Source organism: Athene noctua, chromosome 11, assembly GCF_965140245.1.
Source record: "Athene noctua chromosome 11, bAthNoc1.hap1.1, whole genome shotgun sequence".
Classification (NCBI taxonomy): Eukaryota; Metazoa; Chordata; class Aves; order Strigiformes; family Strigidae; genus Athene; species Athene noctua.
The window spans coordinates 10,018,160-10,037,856 of NC_134047.1; the positions used below are offsets into that span (position 1 = coordinate 10,018,160).

At 35.5% G+C, this 19,697-nt stretch overlaps 1 protein-coding gene across 2 annotated transcripts in view; it reads right to left on the reverse strand.

The window, feature by feature from the left end:
• Positions 1 to 19,697, reverse strand: part of AMMECR1 (AMMECR nuclear protein 1) — a 108,783-nt gene that overhangs the window by 10,535 nt on the left and 78,551 nt on the right. For both annotated transcript variants that reach the window (XM_074915582.1, XM_074915583.1), the window contains 2 exons: positions 8,721 to 8,835; positions 657 to 747 (listed from right to left, as the gene is read on the reverse strand). In XM_074915582.1, coding sequence (XP_074771683.1) covers positions 657 to 747; positions 8,721 to 8,835 — 206 coding nt within the window. The remainder of the gene's footprint in view (positions 1 to 656; positions 748 to 8,720; positions 8,836 to 19,697) is intronic.

A 19,697-nucleotide genomic window follows, 5' to 3' on the forward strand; every position in this document is an offset into this window, starting at 1 on the left:
ACTTGGAAGAAAAAAAACACAGTGAGTAGTCCTAATTAGCTGCTTAATCCAAAAGATTACTATTCAACAAAATCTATAGGTTTTTTTAATTCACAAACTTAAATCTGTGCCTCTATTAAAAGGGACTTTGACAACATTACTTTCGACTTTCATATTGGAAGTAATTCCCTTCCATCCATCAAAACCCAGGAAGCCAGTGCTTATACAAGGAATTAAGTACTAGCAGGAAGTACCTGATGGAAAAAAAGACTTGATCATTGCAAATTTAGGAATAAATCAGCTGTTACGATAATTGACCAGACATCCCATCACTTTAATAGAGTTTCTGCATGTCACCAGTACCAAAGCATAACAACTATGTGAAAATTGGCAGCTTTTAACTGTAAAGTTGGTTGACAGCACTGTACCACCCCTCCATATTTTATTTTCCTACAGCTACGCTGCATGTATGACTTGTTTAAAAAACAGCTACAGTTTGCTGAATCCCTACAAGGGGGTTGATACAGACATATAATTGGCATTTTATATAAGAGTCTTCTTACAATTAAATATTGCTCCATCATCTGACATCAGCGCAAGGTCAAATATTGCATTTTAGATTTATATGTATGCTTAAATTCTTCACCAGATCATATGAAATAAAGTGCAACAATGACCTTGCTCCTTTGCAACCTCCGGTAAGTAGGTGGCGGTGCGTTTTGATCCTTTTTCATTGATGAATTCTATTCTAATGCCATGTACACCCACCTGCAAGAAATTGGCAGCTCTATTAGTACATTAAAAGAAAAAAACATATGAGAGATTTCTAACATAAAACCCAAAATGTGAACCATTCAGTGGTTAATACTGTTTTGTGAAGAGTTTCAAGAGGTGGTACTGAACGTAATCTTTTTGAAAGTTGTTCACCTTATAGCCTTGTAAGGTCAGTAGCAGCACAAATATGGTCCTCAGCTCCCCACCACGGAGCTTCATTTCTGGTCTGAAGGAAATCCAGCTGAGATACAAAAGTTGCTCTGTCACTGAGTCTACTGTCTCCTTCTGACACTGTCAGCAAGGTTGTTGCTGATAAAATCACCTGGTCACCAGATATAATCTGCAGGCAACCAAGCAGCTGGCAAATCTTGATGATGTTTCAATGAAGAGCATTAATTTTGTTCAAAGTAACAACTGAACAATGAAAGGTTTGTCACACTACAAACTCGAGCCTGGAGCCTTCAAAATTTTTGCTAATATATGATGAGGAAGAGGAGATATTCCAAAGCATTCAGCTTCAAACTCCTATTTCCATGCTACTAAGTATTCTAACATGACAAAATGCCAGTATGGAAACCAAAATTACTAATACCAACTAGTCAGACATCTATACAGTTGAACTGCCAAAGAATATTTTTAAAAATAATTAAATTAGGCTAGGCACCTTTCCAGGGCATTGTTTAAGCACCCGTTTTCAAGGTACAATAATTCTGTTGAGAGTACATGCACTTGAATCAGGCATGCAATAAATGATATTCCATTGCCAGTAAGTTTTCAGTTGCTTTTGAGTGCTGTGTGTAAACACAAAGCATCAGTAGATGGACATTTTTGTTTTCATGCCCACATAACTATGGTGTTATTTCCACTTAAATCCAAAGTTCCCAATGCTGTATGTGGAAATGAATAGTTTATGTTTAAAAGGGTATCATGTTATTTGGTATGGCACTTTTTTTTTTTTTACACAAAATTAATGGAAATTGCTGTAACAACCTATTTTACTGTAACTGCATGACAGTCAAAAAACAAATAAGGAATATTACAAACCTCTACCACTTGTTCAATTAACATATTTTCTAATATTAAGACTTTATTTTTTAATCTTTATTATCTTAATATATAAGCATGGGGAAGTGGGAGGAAGAGTCTCTCTTGCAGCTGGCCATGACCTCAACAGTTTTTCCCCATGAATCTAACATTTCTCAAGTAAGAAAAATTACTTGGAGACTAACAAATTTAATTCACTGCAAATTTTAATTACCAAACACTCCTAAACCTAACTTCCATGACATGGATATATAATCACTAGACAGACCAAATCTGTATACTCAGGTGATGTAATTATGAACCCAAAGGACCTGAAAGTAAAATGAAACAGTGTTAGAATTGAAATTAACTACAGAGTTTATTCCAAGAACAGACTAAGTTTTTGCTGCTGGTGATTTTGTAACTGTCTATATTCAGTTGCCTAAGCACGAAGATCAAATATTTTCAGGTTTTGCACACCTTCAAATTCTGCAGGATATTGATTCTAAACTCTACACAACTGTTTTGCATAACAGTGGTCCTGTAATATTCATGAGAAGCCAACCAGAAGCACCTAGTGATGTATTAAGTATGATGCAATATTCAAGCAGTAGGTAATTGCAGTGCACTGGATATTACCCATTAACCATTCTGATGGACTTTTACGCTCATTTTCCTCCCCTGTAGAAGAAAAAGATGTACAGCAAAATGAGCAAGGCAACACAACTGTACCCACAATTCCTCTGGTTGAGAAAGTTTCATAGCATTCTGTGAAGCGTGAATTCCAACTGCGTAGCTAAGCAGTACGCCTAGTGCAGTTCAAATGGCTTCTCATTTTTTAGCTTCAGTTAATCAAAACCAGCCCTGAGTTAAATAAATGGAAGCCACACACAAGCAAAATAAGAATCATCCACATTAAGACTGGCATGGGCACAGCTAGGAATTTATTTTGACTTCCACAAGAGACCAACATTCCTGCGTTGATGAAAACTTCTGAGAAATTTCCCCAAATATTCCTCTCTAAGATGGCAGTTAAGGGATAGGTACATGTTTGGAAGGCATTAGCTGGACTGTAACTGGCTTACCACAGAACTTTGAGGACCAAGCCACAGGTTTTATATAGACTAAAAATACTGATACACTACAGGCAACATTTTGTAGAATAACCACCTCTGTCTGTGAAGTTCAGAAAAAAACCCCAAACAATCTTCTGCAGATGGAGTTTAAATAGTGTCTCCATCTATTACCATTTGTTAGGGAAATAACACATACAGGTATCCCTTCTGAGCTGAAAAACGACCATGCAATTGCCCCATCAGCCTCGCAAAAGGACAGGAGTCTACTTAGATGGTTGCTATCGGGCGAGAAAAGTGAGATAAGGAGAGAGACATAGAAAGGCAAAAACCCAGCCTCCTCCAACAGAAATATTTCTAAAGGGTTGTAGAGCATGAAATATTGTATACTATGTATCCAATACTTGTGGATATAAAGAGAGGCTACCTAAAACTAGGTCCAGTGACAATATTAATTAAAACACACAGACCTTTCACTAAATGTAAGGATTGCATTAAACTACATTTTTTATTTTACTTCTGAAGTGTCCTTAACATGACTTCAGACTTCGTTGTGTATTTATACACATTCACATTCAAACATATGCATTCTTTCCTTAATGAATCATTTAATTATATACACCTTGGGATGGAGGAAAACATGCACGTACCACATTTACTGTTTTGCAAGTGCTTCTGGCACTTTTTAGATTATTGACCATGTTACCTCTCCCATCTCTCTCTCTCTCTCTCTGTCTAAGAAAAAACTGTTCTGAAACCAAAGTTCAAGCAACTATCATGTTCAACTTTCTCATTCGAAGTTCCAAACACAGTCTGCAAATCTGTTCCTCTTGTACTGACTCTCCAACCACACTGGGAGGAAGAAATAACATTATTCTCATTAGACTATCAACACAGAATTTGGATAAGCATCTAAAACATCAAGCCTTGTTGAACTTTCAGCTTCTAGTCCACTGTGGAGTAAATTATCATTGTGTTCAGTTTTATCTACTGCACTGAAGTCTAAGAGATCTGCATGCAATTATCACTCATTAGTTTAAGATTAATTAACTGTAAACATTTTTTCAGAAATACATTAAAACATTTAACAAAGAATCTGTTACAAAGAATCCACATGCAATACCCCACAGCTGGAGTAGTGCAACACCCTTTTTGGTGTTAAGGAAGAGGCAGACACTTGTTCCTAAATTCACTATTTGCTGTTCTCCTCCACTCAAGACCAGAAACATTGCTCCATGCACAATCCTTGCTGCCAGCATGTCAGTTAAACTGTGACAGACTCCACTTGTCTGCCTCTCAGTTCTACCAGTGGAAGCATTCACTTAACCGCAGGATGAAGCAGATTAAGTCTGTTCTGGGTTATAGCTAATCCTTCTACAGACTTACGGTTTGTCAGCTCAATCTTTGAACAGAGGCAATCTAGAAACATTTTCAAACAAAAAAGTTGTCCTGTAACTTGTACAGTATTCCTTATGGAACCACATAACAGTAACTTTCCCATTTACTTACCTAACTAGTACTATGAAAATACAAACTTGGACAAACTTGTCTGGAAATGGAAAACTTCAGGTTAAGCAACTACTGCTACTTATTAGAAGCTGATGAATTCTACAGCTTTTCAGCCTCACATCCGTAGCAAATAAGCTGGCTTCTTTCTGATCATCTGTAGTAGGGGCTTAAATATTACATTCTGATTTAACAACGGAGGCGAAACCCTCCTCAGAAGATATGCTCTCTGCTTCATGACAGGCATTCTTTTTTAAAATGAATTATTTATTTACATACACTGAATCTCTGAATATTGTCCAAAGAGAATAAAATATTGAGATCAAGGCTCTTTCTTCTCTCTTCTAAGGAATATAAGCTGCAAGAGTTGCTGGTGCCACTGCACTTGTGGGAGGGAAAGAATTTCTGCAACTCTTAAATGTACTAACTTTGTCAACAATGAAAAGCCACCTTTCAGTCAACGTTACTGGCTACAATTATTTAGGCTAATATTTAAACCAGTGCACACAGGCTAAAGGCCTTTTGTATCAACACAGCAAGCATGTACAATTCCAATTTTACTTCACTGAAGAACAGCAACTTCAGGGCAAAGATCTCTTTCAAGGTATTTTAAGGAAGAGCTGCTGGTCAATTCTAGTTATTTATTACCTCACTGGAATTACAATAATTTTTCAAAAAAGTTTCTTATTATAGTTACATACAATCATAATGGTTTATGATTTTTAACTAAAAAAATGGGGAGAGGATCTAAATTAGCAAGACAAGCTTTACCTTCTAGCAAAACACCCCAAGATTCTTAATTTAATGAGAAAATAAAGAGGTGTTCATTTGCTATAAAATGAAATAGAGAGAGAATAAGTAGAGGCACTTTGTTTTTCTCCTCGGTATTTCTAGAAAAAAAGCATGCAGGGGATACCTGAAATCATCTGCCGTTGTAACCTACCTTGCAGCCTCTCACGGAGGAGGAGCCTGTAGCACAAAGCTGGAATTGCAAGACCTACAACGTGATCACACCTCACATATGCCATTTCTGGGATCTGAATCCACTCACAGGATCTTCAGAGTGCAGGCTTATTTGCCCAAATGGCAGACTTACAAGTTTCATGAACCAAACAGTTCTTTCTAAAGGACCCAAAGCCATTCTATGTCACAGCAATCTATTCAAACTCTTCTATGTGCCTTCTTTTGGGGTGTTGTTATCTACACCATAGCTCCCAGTGCAACATGAGATGGAAGTATATCTGCATTAAGAATCAACAGCAAAATTGGAGACATCCTGAGGCAGGAATTCAGATTTATGCAGGAAAGAAAAGACTCGGTAGAACAACAGAGTAAAAAGATGAGCCCAAGAGAATGGAAATATGGATACAGCTGAGTTTATGTGGGGAAGAAATGACTGCTATCAATATCAATTATGTTTAAAAATAATTGGTCTTTATGACTTGCCTCCCAAGTAGTTCTGTGATTTATTTTATATTAATATATTTATTTATATACTTTAATTTATTTAATTTTGCTAAATTATATTTTAGGAAGCACCCTCATGAACTATGGCATTGAAGTGGTGCTTTAAAGGTTTGTACTTTCCTCCTAGTTACTTTTATAAAAGGTGAAAATGGGGACAATTTGAAAAATCATACGGGAACTAACAGCAGTCAATTTGCTCACATCTCCTGTTTACTTGGTTGAAGTTTCTGCTGCTGATCTCACATTGCTTTTTACAACTGAAACAGTAATTTATTTAGCTTAGGAAGATAATTCATTAGTAAGATAAAAGATGATCTGTCATTCTGCTTCAGGATATAGGAGACAATCCTGAACCATTATCTTCAAGTAATCTTGTCTCTAAGCCACCAGTGCTCTGTGAGTTGACCAAATCACCAGTTTTGAAATACTGTGACCTCTGTCAGCAAACTGCTGAATTGACTCCCACAAGATCATCAGTGTCATACCTACAGAAGTAAGGTCTCCTAACCAGGCTGATGTTTTTCAGGATGATCTGAAATTAACATTCTACAAGACGAAACATGCAGAATCTCTCTTTCCTTTACACTCTAGACATCCTGAAATGTCTTTTTGCCATTAATATTGCATAACTGCAGTTCCCCTAAAAGAAACATTAATGACATAAGCCATCTCACTGACAGGGGCACAAACAGCAGTGAATCATTCTTTTAAGGACTAACAATTACAAATTTTATCTTTCTTATATTTATACACACACCCCCACCCATTTTGCATGGAGAGCTTGTGGATCATCCATAACTATATATGATACAGTCACTTGAGATGCATGTTTAATTTACAGGAAAGAAGAAAAAAAAAACCCAAATCATAGAATCTACTTTGGGATCATTTCTTAGAATTCCTAGGAATCTGCTAGAGGTTTTTAAAAAATCTAGCATTAAAAAAAAATCTTAAATGAAATAGCAGAGAGCAACTAAGTAAATGGATAACACAATGACAATTATATTTTTGATCCCTCCATTCTTCCCTAAGTCAGGGTTTTCCAATAAGAAGAATTGTGAGAGTCCATAAAATCAATCAGAACTACGCAAGAATTCTGCATTAAGATTTTTTACACTGTTGTTGAAGTCTCAAGGATTCTGCAACACGATACAGAAAGGACCTAGAAAGTAAAAGCTTCCTTTGTTTCATACAAGTATTGAAGTTATGAATCACAGGTCTCCCAAAGAACAAAGTTAAAAACCAGTCTTTCCAAGGGAGAGTGGATTTTTGAACTCAGGCTTTGGTTTCAGCTTTGAGGATGAATATTTTGGTCATCTTAGAAGTTTATTATTGAGAGAATAAAACAGCATCTAATAATATTTATAGACTACCACATGGAAAGAGCATAATGCTATCTTGTTACACTTCACACCTTTTAAGTGACATTTTCTTAGTGTATTCATAGTCTGATTTTTAATAAATTTTAATAAATTAAATTAAATTGAAAACATCACAATGGTTACTACCAGAAGTCAACCTAGTAAAGCAGAAAAATTCCACCAGTTTTAATTCTGACTTCTAGCTTGGTTTAGTATTAACCAACTACAGTTTCAATTACTTGAAAACATTGTTTAAAGTACTCTAATGGCTCAGTGACAAGACAAACTACTTCTCTGAAAAAAGCTTCTTGTTGAGAATGCACGCAGTTTCAGCTAAGATTTATTTTTGGTCCGACATTACATAAAAAATGAGTAATTCTGATTATGGTGAAAATGTTGATAAACCCCAAAGGAAACTTACATTCATCTCATTCAGATTTACATATCAGAAGGTAAGAAGCCCTTGTCATTATAAGGTGAACAGGAAATTCTTTAATATATTTTCAGCTACTGTAAAATTAATAATGCTGAGATTACTGATGGACACCACCATTCTGATACAGTAGGGCCTCTTACCATTTTAAGAACAAATGAAATTTCTATTCAATATATACTTGTTATGTGTGAATACAACAGAAATCCTCTTTTTCTCTTAAAAAATCCTAAATATATTGTAGGGCTAAGTCACTATTAAAGGGAAATATTGTAACTTGTGTTGTTTCTCTGGCATTGTAATGTGTCTGCTATCATATATGACAATTTCGAAATGTTTTTTTTTCATGTCCACTCACATATAGACTTAAAGAGCAACACAACACACTGAGATGAGAAGTTCATCTTAAGTCCACTAACTTGTTTTTTGCAAGTATCTAATACAAAATAATTTGGGAAGAATACAGAATAACACTTCCTCCAGTACACCTTCCCAGAAAAAAATTTTAAAAGCAGCATTTTCTTCTTAATCTCTTTTATGCTGCTGTTTGAAGAGAATGCATGCAGGTTTCCTAGAACTTAACAATTAAAATAGACTCAGCTCCACGCATAAGTAGCAAAGAAAAACAAGAGCAATGATTTATTTCGCCTCATGATATAAGGGCTTTATGGGGTCTGTGCAGGCCACTCACTCTGAAAGCAAAGGAAGTTTTGGGAAAGATAAATGGCTCACTCCCACAGGCTAAATAAAACAGCTTATTTTGAGATTGTAATTTTTTGCAGTACCTATTTTCAGAAGCATACATCAGATGTCTAATGTTCATACTGGAATATCCTCTTTCCAGAATCAATGGACTGATCTACCATGTTTCTGTAGTTGGTGGGCAAGAATACAACTTTATTCCATTTTCATGGCTCAGACTTTTAAGGTGATGACAGTTTTATCAAAAGAGATCTCTTGAATCTATGCACAAAATTATGCATATAGCGTGCAAACCAGTGACAACTACATTAAATATATCCAGATAATTTAAATGGTGTGACTTCTGCTATAGATGTTCATGGTATCAAAGTAATTTTCTTAAAAGATAACAGAAATCCTTACCTCCCAGTCCATGTAGTCACATACATCTTCAAAGTTAGTGAGTAGAGACACTGAGCAGAAAAGCCGTGGCAGCTCATCCCTCGTCATTGGGGGGAAACGACTATCTTTAAGGGCACTGTTGAAGACAAAACAGAATTTCAAAGGATTTGTATTGTTTTGTTTATTTTTTAGTTAAGTTCAAGGATCTAATGAATCAACTGAAAAGTATAAAGGACAAAAAAAATCCTGATGAAATGATGACCAGTTTGATAATCCAGTAGCCAGTGTTACACACCGACCAACATTCCCAAGTTTTTCCTTAGACATTTCTTTCAGTTCTTGACTGGCCAGTCAGGTGGTATTCTGACAGTCATTCCCTCCTGAGCTGATTTTGCTATTGTGACAATATTATTAGTGAAGCAGCAGAAAGTTTTTGGAAAAAGTTACAAAAGCAATAGCTCTTCTACTTGCAATTTAGTAAATCCCTTTCAAAAAGGATTAATTTTATAAAACATGGAGGGGGAAATTCTATAGCCTGCAATAATCCAACACATAATACAGTATACACTTAATTATTCAGTGAAAAAAAATACTAACAAGCAGAATATTCTCAAAAAAAGAATAATATTCATGCTTACTGGCAAAGGTGAATATAAAAAGGCAAAAACATCCAAGAGCTCTACAGACCTGTAAACCTACAGAACTTGAAGACATTCCGCAAAGCAAAGGTAATAATTAGTAACAGGAAGCTTACAAACAGCTAAGCGAATCCTGAGGCCTTTCTACAGACAGACATACACCTAATGGGATAAAATTCAATACAGAGAGGAGCTGTTTGTGCACACTCCAGCACACTTTGAAAAACAAAGCAGTTAACAGACAACAAGCACTACCATGAGTAAGAACATCTGTGAAAACCTACTTGCACAAGTTTCGTTAAGAACCAGTTAAATTGGAAAAGGGAAGGTTAGAGTATGGTATCTCATAATTTTTTATTCTCTTAATGTTTGAAATATGATGTACAAATACAAACATGCTAATCTCCAACAAAAACAATGATGTGCCAACTGAGTTTTTTGATGAATAAGGAGAATTTAAGACACTTACTAAAGTACTATGAAGTTCTTCACATCTCATTGTTGCATCTAACAATTAGATTGTTCTTATTCATTTTACTTTGCATGCAGCCAGTGGTTGCCATTAGCTGATATAATTACAGACATGGCCATGGTGTTTAGAAGTCTCTGTATCAGGTACCACCATTTTGTACAGAGTACTATGACTTTATTAAAGGAAACCAAATAAGGATGCATAAGAAAAAAAAATAATTAAAGTTTATCTGAAGGAAATCATCATATGTGTAACCAAAAATAGCTTCCCATCATGAATGAATACCATACACTGAAGAGTTAAAATAAAACCTTTATTTTTCTGGGGCAGGGGGAAGGTCAGCTTTTTTCCCAGATATTCTACAATTACAAAAAAGAACACAGTATTGGAATTTAGACTAGAAAGCTTTTTCCAAGCTTTGTTATTTTTACAATACAAAGTGTGTCGGATATATAGATTTTCATTATGAAGACAAATTCACTATATAATTAAGTAACAGTTAGTGGGTCTACACTACCCATTATTTAGGAGTAATTCTAGGCAACCCCAGGTTAAGTTGCCATAGATGTGAGAGATGTTGGGACAGTAACTAGCCAAAATAAATCTTTTGACATTTATGTAGTATAGGCAGGCCTACACATTCTGTGAAGAACTGGGGATATTTAAAGTGTAATGGCTGTGATATTTAACTAATGACTTTCACTAAAGATGTATCAAGCGATGATATTCTCCAAGATTTTGTTGTTGGGATTGCAAAGCTAGCTTTGTAACAGCTGGCAGCCAGGCCAAGTTATCATCCTCCATTGCCTGGTGTTTTAGAGCAACATCAGATACCAACACATATAGCCACAGCATAATAGCAACATACAAAAATACAAACAGCTAATTCAGCCTTTATATCCCTCTGCATAGGGGGAAAAAAATTACATATGTAAATGGAGGATACTCTGAAACAGGGAGACCTCAAACCAGAAGTCCATGTAGCCTAGTAATAATGAACAGCAGTGAGCAAAATGAATGAACAGAAGAACACAGTAAATATCTAGGAGTACCTTCCTGGAATACTCTCTGGGAATCCAGCTGTTTAGAGCTTAGGTATTTTGAGCCACAGATGGTGTCTCTGCACTTAAAAGCTCTTCACAGGTTTATTTAATAAGTGCATGCATACACGCTTTTAATGTTTTACCCCACCTGTTACTAAAAACTGAAAAATTATGTTCTGAAACCCCACAATCCTTTTAAAATCCATTGCTACTACAAGTTTGCTTCTATGCAAATTTCTCATTTCCCTGAGTTATGCTGTACCTCTATCATATAACTAATCTATTTGAATATACTACTGAAAAGCACCCAGAGACAAGCATTATTGCATTAACAAACAACAAATTCCGTTATCTTAGAAAACAACTGTATGCACGGATATTGCCAATACTTGTTTAAACCGTTCTTCATAATTTATGCAAGTCTTACCATGCAAAACACTTCCCATACTGTAAGAATTTTAAAGCCTTCAAAAAACTTTTTTTTTTTTTTTTTTTTTTTGGTACAACTTTATACTACAAGTTTATCTAACTTGCAATTCCCAACGCTGCCAAAACACACTTGGGAATTTCTACTTTTTGAAGCAAAAGCTGTCTACTATGGGTGTAAGCCTGATACCAATAATGTTAGCAGTAAGTGTCTCGGGCAAATTCCCACTCACTGAAGATCTGCTGCACTGGCACTACTAGATGAGAAACCATTCTTAATTTAACATACTTTTAAGTTGTACAGAAACAAGCATCATTCAATGCACGTATAAGCCACATCTCAGGTAGCCTGCTCAAACACTGAGCTAATAATTTGAAACAAGATGACAAATCTGAATATTGATAAAAAGCTGAGATGTGAAAGCTTCAGGTGAACACAGTGGAAGCAGAAAGGCACACAAGCCTCAGCCATATACAGCAAACAAAGTAGCTCAGTTTTAGTGAAAGCAGAGCAACGCACTGCAGACTTACTAGCAAGCTTAGCTGGCTAATTCCATTATTCAATAATATGACACTGGCACAAATACCTTGCTTTCATGTTACTACCTCATGATAATTAAAATATTGTTTATCAAATGACATTTCAACTATACCTAGTTCCTTCAGAACTGCTAGATGCTATTTTAACTGTACAGCCTACTGAAAAACTGCTCAGCACCTCCATGATTATACACATCTGTGCACATATCCTGTATTAGAACTCATGCTGCTAATGGTAAGTGAGATGTCTGGCAGAACAAGATCAGAGAGATTTGAGTAACAGTATCTGGCACCACTGTGCCTGGTCAATGTTGCTGCTATTCTACTCCTTACCCTGTCTCCAGACCCCATATTACGATTTGTTTTCATCTTTCAAAACTTTGTCTCTTTTGTTACATAAGTAAAACCAAAATTCACCTGGAGAAATTTGTGTTAACAATCAATCAGCAATTGGAACAAAACATACTGAAGGGCAATGCCAATAAGAAAACATTTACTGGTACTGGTTAGCTACGCATGAAATATTCTGTCTGCTAATGCAAAATTTATGAAACTAAATAGTCCAGCAATTATATCAGGTGCCATTTTTAGAAGAAATAGCTTAAAACTTAATATACTACTTTAAAATGTCACATACTACTTTAAAACTAGGAAACATTTACCTTTTAAGTGCTGTATATTACAGTTAGAGTTATCAGCCATCTTCTCAATCATTCTTTTATTACTACCATGGTTGTAACTCTAAAGTAAGTTCCAGGTATCTTTTTTGAAAACCCAAGAGCAGACCAGCTTCATATCACCTCTTCACAGACTGCTTTCATTTTTCTATTTTTTAATGCTTGGTTAGCAGGAGATTAGAGATGTCATTAGAGATGCTTCCCTCTGGAATTCAGCCATTTTCCTTAAGCTTAAACTGCATCTCTGTGGGCAGTGAATACATCACCATCTACTGACTGTTCTTACAATGTCAGTACAAGTGGATGGTATCCAGTAGAGTTCCTCAAGGGCGGCTCTCCACATTGTACAAAATTGAAGCTCTCAACGGTTAACGGACTGGTATCACCCTCAGAAACGTCAGCAGATCTCAATACTTACCAAGGATAAAAAAGTTTGCGTGAGCTTTTACTTTTGTTGGTCCTGTTCTGGGAAGAAAGGATACCAGTTCCTAGAGGCAGCAGGTTGGCACTTACCATGCACCTTGTACACTCTACAAAGATGTATGTATGTAAATCCAGACTTTTGCCTCACTTGTCATGTTAGTGTGCCTCTTGGTGACCAATACAAAGCCAGCATAAGATAGAGACAAGATAACATATGCTTGTTTTCCTCAAAAACTTGTTAATGTATAATTGTGTGTTGGCATTCTTGATTAGCAGAGGAAACTGTTTTGTTTATTTGATGGAAGTATTATTTTTGTAGTATCAGAATGTGAGTTTACAATCTCATTCAATGCTATATGCTTCTGTTAATTCTTCCTTTAGAAAGACAAAAATATTCTTACGGAACAAAATCTTGCATTATTAGATACCAGGTTTAAAAAAATATTAACTCCACAATTTTTCTGTTAAACTTAGAATTAAGGAAGGGTAAGTGGAAATAATTAGTAAAATAAGCTGGAAAAATTAGGCAGAGTTCAAAACTACTTTTAAAGAAAAAAAACCCCTAATTTTAAAAACATTTTCTAAACCATCTGTTCTTTATTCCTCAATGACCACAACTAATTTACTTGTATTGCTGCTGACTAAGTGGAAGTACATGGTAGCGAAGAGTTGAAAAGAAGCAGTGCCAAGCAAGGGGAATTCTAGCTGGCCAATAGGACATTAGTTTTTCCACGTGGAATTCTGCTCCGCATTAAAAGTGAAGCAGGAGAAGTAAAAATTAAATCCTGTTCAAAGAAAACTATTTTTAGATACAAAATGCATGCACACACACATAGCCTTTCTAATTAAACATTTATGCAGTCTTGAGAGTCCTACTAAGATCAAGTAATTGCCAGTCAAGAAAAAAACAAAACAAAGTGTTACTTGACTATCAGTTTTTCTTCAGCTGAGCCATGCCACACAAATCTCAGCTTCTCTTCAAATGAAGTTTATTCAGCCATAAACTCTCCAGAAGTGTTTTTCAATAATTTAATTTTCCATGTACCACTACTTCTTGTATTTGATATATAGAAAAGCTTGCAAACACTCCAAAGACACTGAAAATATTGAAAGGAAATTGTGTTCAAAGTATTTTGAGTTACCATGTTAAACAGCATGAAGTTTAGCAAAAAATAAAATTAAGGTTTATATTCCTTAAGATTTCTGTAAAATACCACCAGAGAAGCTCTTGGAATCATCAGAAATAATAGTACAAGCAGGCAACCCAAAATGAAATGCATCACTGTGCTGTCCATCTGTAATTTCTGTAGGCTTTTTTAAAAAAACAGTCAGATTCAGTCTTTAAGAACCTATGGTTCTTAAATGTGATGCAGCAGATGGGTAACAAACACTAGGACACAAGTTGGGGAAATAAGAAATAGTAATGGAGATACATTACTCAGTTTAGAAGTTCCTGAAAATCTTTGTGATTGAATTTAAAGGATTCTTTAAATAAGTTTGACAGTATATAAGCATCAAAAATAGTAAAGAAGGATTTAGGTGTAGATGAATGAAGTTATTAAATGAATTAAACTCTTAATATTTTATTGTTTGTTATTTAACGATAACTATCAACAATGAAATTTCTCACTGAACCCCTTTTTTGGGGACAGTCACATCTACAGACCCAAACTGGATAGACAGTTTAGGCAAAATCAGATAAAATTTTGTACATTACTGGAAATTACTTTGAGGGCTTATACATGACACAGGGGAAGGAGTTGCAAAGGGAACTGTCAAACACTGGGCATGATATAAGTAATACTCACTTTTATAGGAAGTGTAAATGAGGCAGAGACATTAAGTGACTCATGCAATTTAGGAGGCTTGCACAGTGAGTCAGTGACAGAATCAAGAATAGAATCCAAGATTCCCAACTCCTAAAAATCTACTTTTTATGACAGCCTCTCTTTTACAATCTGCTCAGCCTACCATGTAGAAACATAGCTCCCAGAGGATTAATCAAAATAGAACTGATAAATTTAATCAAATTAATCCAATTAAAATATTACCATTATTTTTTCCGTCCTGTCTGCTAGTCAGTTTTCTCTTAATCAGATTCTGATATTAAACACAGCTAAACGAAAACATAATTTTTTAGTATCTAAACAATTCTTCAAATATCATCACTGAGTTATTAAAAATAGGCTAAAGATAATTTAACAAAATATTACTCTCTTCTGATAAACAGTACATTGGCACTACTTTTAGATGGTAGGCAAAGGATTTACATTCTATCTGCTCTGAAAACCCCTTTTCATTTAGTTCAGTAAGTATAACCCTGAGATTCTTGATTCTTTCACTCAGTGTGCTTAGCAGAATTCCCTTAGAAAATGCATTTAACAAAGAAATGTCCCTATGTCAATAAACTGAGCCCAAAGGGCCTAGATACTGTTCTTCAACTAATTCAAAACATCCTGAAATTAATGAGTGGCAAACTCACTGGATTTTAGGTAACAGCAAAGAGATGACAGCAACAAGAGATACTTGGTGCCAGGATTTCAGGAAAAAATGGCAATATTTGTTTTTTCTATTGTTAGGTACTGGGTACTACAGGGAAGTTAGCTAAGAATTTAACTTTTTCATTCACTAACTTCAATAGGAAGAAATTAAGGAACACTTAGGCAGATCACCAGTATTTTCCTAATGAAAATCAGCTATCGTAACTCAGTTTGGCAGAGACCAGAAAAAACAGCAGCTTCCAAGTCACGATCTGCAATAAATTTTTAAGCCAGGAAAACAGGCCAGAGTGTGCTCTTTTTTCAGAAAGTGAAATTATGAATAAAATTCTCCTAGCTTCCAGCATAAGAGATCAGACATCCTAACACAACCCACATGACAGCCTTCTAACAACTCTTATTTACGACCAGCAGAGTTTTGCCAACTTAAATGGAGATTTCACGGAATGATTTACATGCATCATCAAAATCACATGAATGCAAGGAAAAAGAATTTATTTATATTGTCTTTTTTTGTTTTGGTTTTGTTTTTTTTTTTTTTTTTGGTCAGACTGGAAAAATTTCCAGGAAACAAAACAACTGTGAGTGACGTGGTTTTCCTGAACCCTCCCTTGCATTTGGGAGACAGAAAGGGAAAGAACAACATTTATACTTCCTGCACATTATGTTGCTAAGTGGCAGTCACAGGGTAAAAAAAGAAATATACAGTTGTTGACATTTGGCACAGAAATACTTCTCAGAAGTTCTTAGCCTATTTTATTATCACAGTGCAGCAGGTAATGGCAACAGCGTTTCAGGTGGAAGAAATAAAATACTGATCTGGTATTATGGCTCTTCAATTTTTTTTTTTTTTTTTTTTAAATCCACAAAACTGAAGTATGCCAGAAAGTCTCTCTCCCATTCTGTCTGGATTCAGACTCGTAGTTTAATAGGAAGAAGGAATATTCTGGATACACTATTTTAGACAGTTATTTTAGCTTTGAAAAGAATACCATTTCTCTAAAAGACAACTCAGAGCATGTACATAAATTGTTTAGAAAGGCTCATCAGAAAAGGCAACCTCCACTTATTGATACATAAGACAATTAAGCCTATTCCAGAGGCACCTAAAATAAGCTGTCTACATGTCCTCCAAAATGCCTTAACTCTAGTAAGTGTGGAAATGGTTAGCAGTGTGGAATTGTTAATTGGTTAATATCAGCAAGGCTGCAGTTACAGGACACAATACACTAAGCCAGCAAACACATCTGGTTGGTTTGAATTTACCAAGAGTCATTCAGTGCTTTTTTAACAACTACGCAGGATTGGATACTGTCAGACTTCTTGCAGATAGCATAATAATGCTAGAGAAGACAATATAATATAGCGATTAATACATAATATCTATTAAGAGTAGACCCAGAAATGAAAAGAGATAAGAAAAAGTATACAGTGTTCCATTTCAAACATTTTCCTAAGAGAATACTTAGGTTTGTTCACAAAATCCTTCAGTTCAAACCAATATACCAAGTTTTTATTAGTAGTTTCAAATTGCTGAGTAACAAGGAAGAAAAGACTGTGCAAAAGAACTACCATCTACTAGAGAGAGAGAAACCATTACTTGCCAACTTCAGTAGTTTCCTAAGCTCTTCTCCCAGTCAGGTAACAGTGACAACAGGGACAAGAATAACTGCATTTCAAAGCTTTTTTTAAAAAATTCAGATGTCAAAAGATCTAAAAACTTTATCTTTACTGATTTTGCTAAAGTCAAGACACCTAAACTTCTTGGTTGGTAAAATTATTCATCTAAATCTAAGACATGCTAAAAAAAGAGAAAAAATGGCAAGGTTCTGAATCAACGCTGCAGCTGCCTGCACAACAAGGCAGGGGTAACTCCCATCTTCCCACACAGGATACCACCATTTCTGTATTCCATGACAGAGATGCCAGGCTGTGGTGTGTGTTAATACTAGTGCTGTGCAAGCCACCTCAAAATGGTTTATGATGTGGAACAAAACAGAAGTGGCTGTTACTGGTGATGACAGAACCTAGCAAAACCTTAACAATCCCCACTTAATGGGACTACTTTCAATAAGAAAGCTGAAAAAAAAAAAGAAGATATTGTAACACAGGTAAAGTTAGCAAAAGCTGTACTAAAAATGGTATGTATTTATGGCTGTAAATTAGAGATTTTTGTCAACACTTCATCATTGAACTGGAAATTCTTGAAAGATGCATTTATAAAAATATTAAATATTTGTCAAATACATGAGGGGAAAAAAAAAAAAAGTAATTTGGGTATTTTGTTTGGAGTACTCCTGAAAACTGAACAGAGACAAATACAGTATACTGCATTCAAGTGTTTCCCCATCATTGCTTATTTCAGTTGTATATGTAGTATTTTTTACCACCTGTTCCTCATGCTATGTGAACCAACTGATTCTGCATTTGTGCAGAAGCAGTTCCATTAGATAGCAGGCAATACAACAGTCACTAAAGCATCACAGCATGTAGGCAAAGGGTTACAGAAATCTTAAAACACTTCTTTACATACTGAGTTTGATATTGACTGCAGTCACAAGTGGAAAATTATTTAATGGCTTCAATTATATTCTTAACAATATTTTTGTGTGTGTGTATTGTGCCACCCATGCACACAATTAAAAAGCAAACCATACTGGTATTGCTGATAAGGTTCTGGGACCTTGTTGTTCTTCCCCAACCAAGTTCACCAGTTGCTTAAATCAACAAAAGAGGTATTTATAGATTATTGCTAGGGATACATAAAATTTCCAAACAAATCCTTATTTTAGCCTTGACTTCTTACTTTGGCTCTCTCGACTCATGGTACATGCACAGATCCAACTCCACAGCACATACAGAATGACTAACATGGTCTGGGACGCTTCAGAGTGAATCTGCAGTCAGTGTGAGTATCTGCTAAGACATGGAACTGATGTGCACCTGCATAATAACCTCTGCCTGAAACTCCTAGGGGTTTAACTACTAGCTGGGTCTGTTGGTACATACCAGATGAAAATGATGAAACTCCTCACTTACACACCATTACAAAATTTCTCTTAAGAAAAGAAAGCTTATAACCATGGAAGCTGTAAAAGCTGAGGCTTCCATAAATTTAAACAGAGCTTTTTAGCAGGAAAAAGAATAAATATGTTTTTTCCACTGCTCTGACAGTTACCCAGAAAAATAATCCATCGCACTCTGGATTCTTCCAAATAAACCCAGTTCATCATTATGCCACAATCATGTTACACTGTGTGGAAAAATGCCTGAAATTAATTTATTATCTTACTGCTATAATGTATCAAGGAAATGTAATATATGGATAGATCCTTAAAGTTTAGGAGAATTTTGTGTACCTGTTGCTATGGCCTTCAAGTGAAAAAGTGTAACCACAAAAGTTGCAGCTCCTGCAATCTGCTCCCATGAGAAAATATAATGCAGTTAGAACTAAAAAATAAAAAAAAAAACCAAAAAAAATTCCACAAAGTAATACTGTAGTTTCCTGATTACATTAGTAAGAGTCAAGTTTCTATGGCTCCAACTTCCTTACTGTTTCCTGAAGTCAGAAATCTCACACTATATCACTTCTGTGGTTTTAGAGTACTTACTTTACGTACTTTTTTTCATATTGAAGAAAAAAAGAGCAAACTAGTTAAAAGACTCTGCATTTTTCTCATACTGTTTTAATCTTTCATGGCATTTGGGGATCATTTTGCATTATTATACAATATGTCCTATTACACTGAAAAAAAAAAAAATTAAGCTAGCTCTAAGATGTAGCAGAGCTTCAGTCCCAGTTCAGAGATATACCTGCACAAAGGTATGGTAAATCCAAAGGCTTCACATAACAGGTCAGTAAACGAGAGGTACAGCTTACAGAAAATTACAATGCAAACTGTGCAATTACTGTGCACTTGCCCAGGTGTACCAAAAAAAGCTGTACTTCTACGTTCCATACACTCCATAATTCTAGAACTGAACAAAGTCAGCTCAGAGTATCCATGCAAAGTAGTTGTCTGGACTCCGAATTGCTCAGCATGGACCTTGAACAGTATTTTCTGACTACAGGGGAACATAAGGTAAAGCAGCTGTATGCAGTAGTTTCTTTGTAGGTGGCAGCTTTTCTGCCTTTTCCCGTATTGTCCCTCACCTCTCCCCACACCTATCACTACGCTGGGATAAATGAGGACAATGGAATTCAAAAAGGCGTCACAATTTTTCTGTCATACTGATGAAAACATTCAGGAAGCTGGAAGGTGTCAATGGCCATGGAAATGT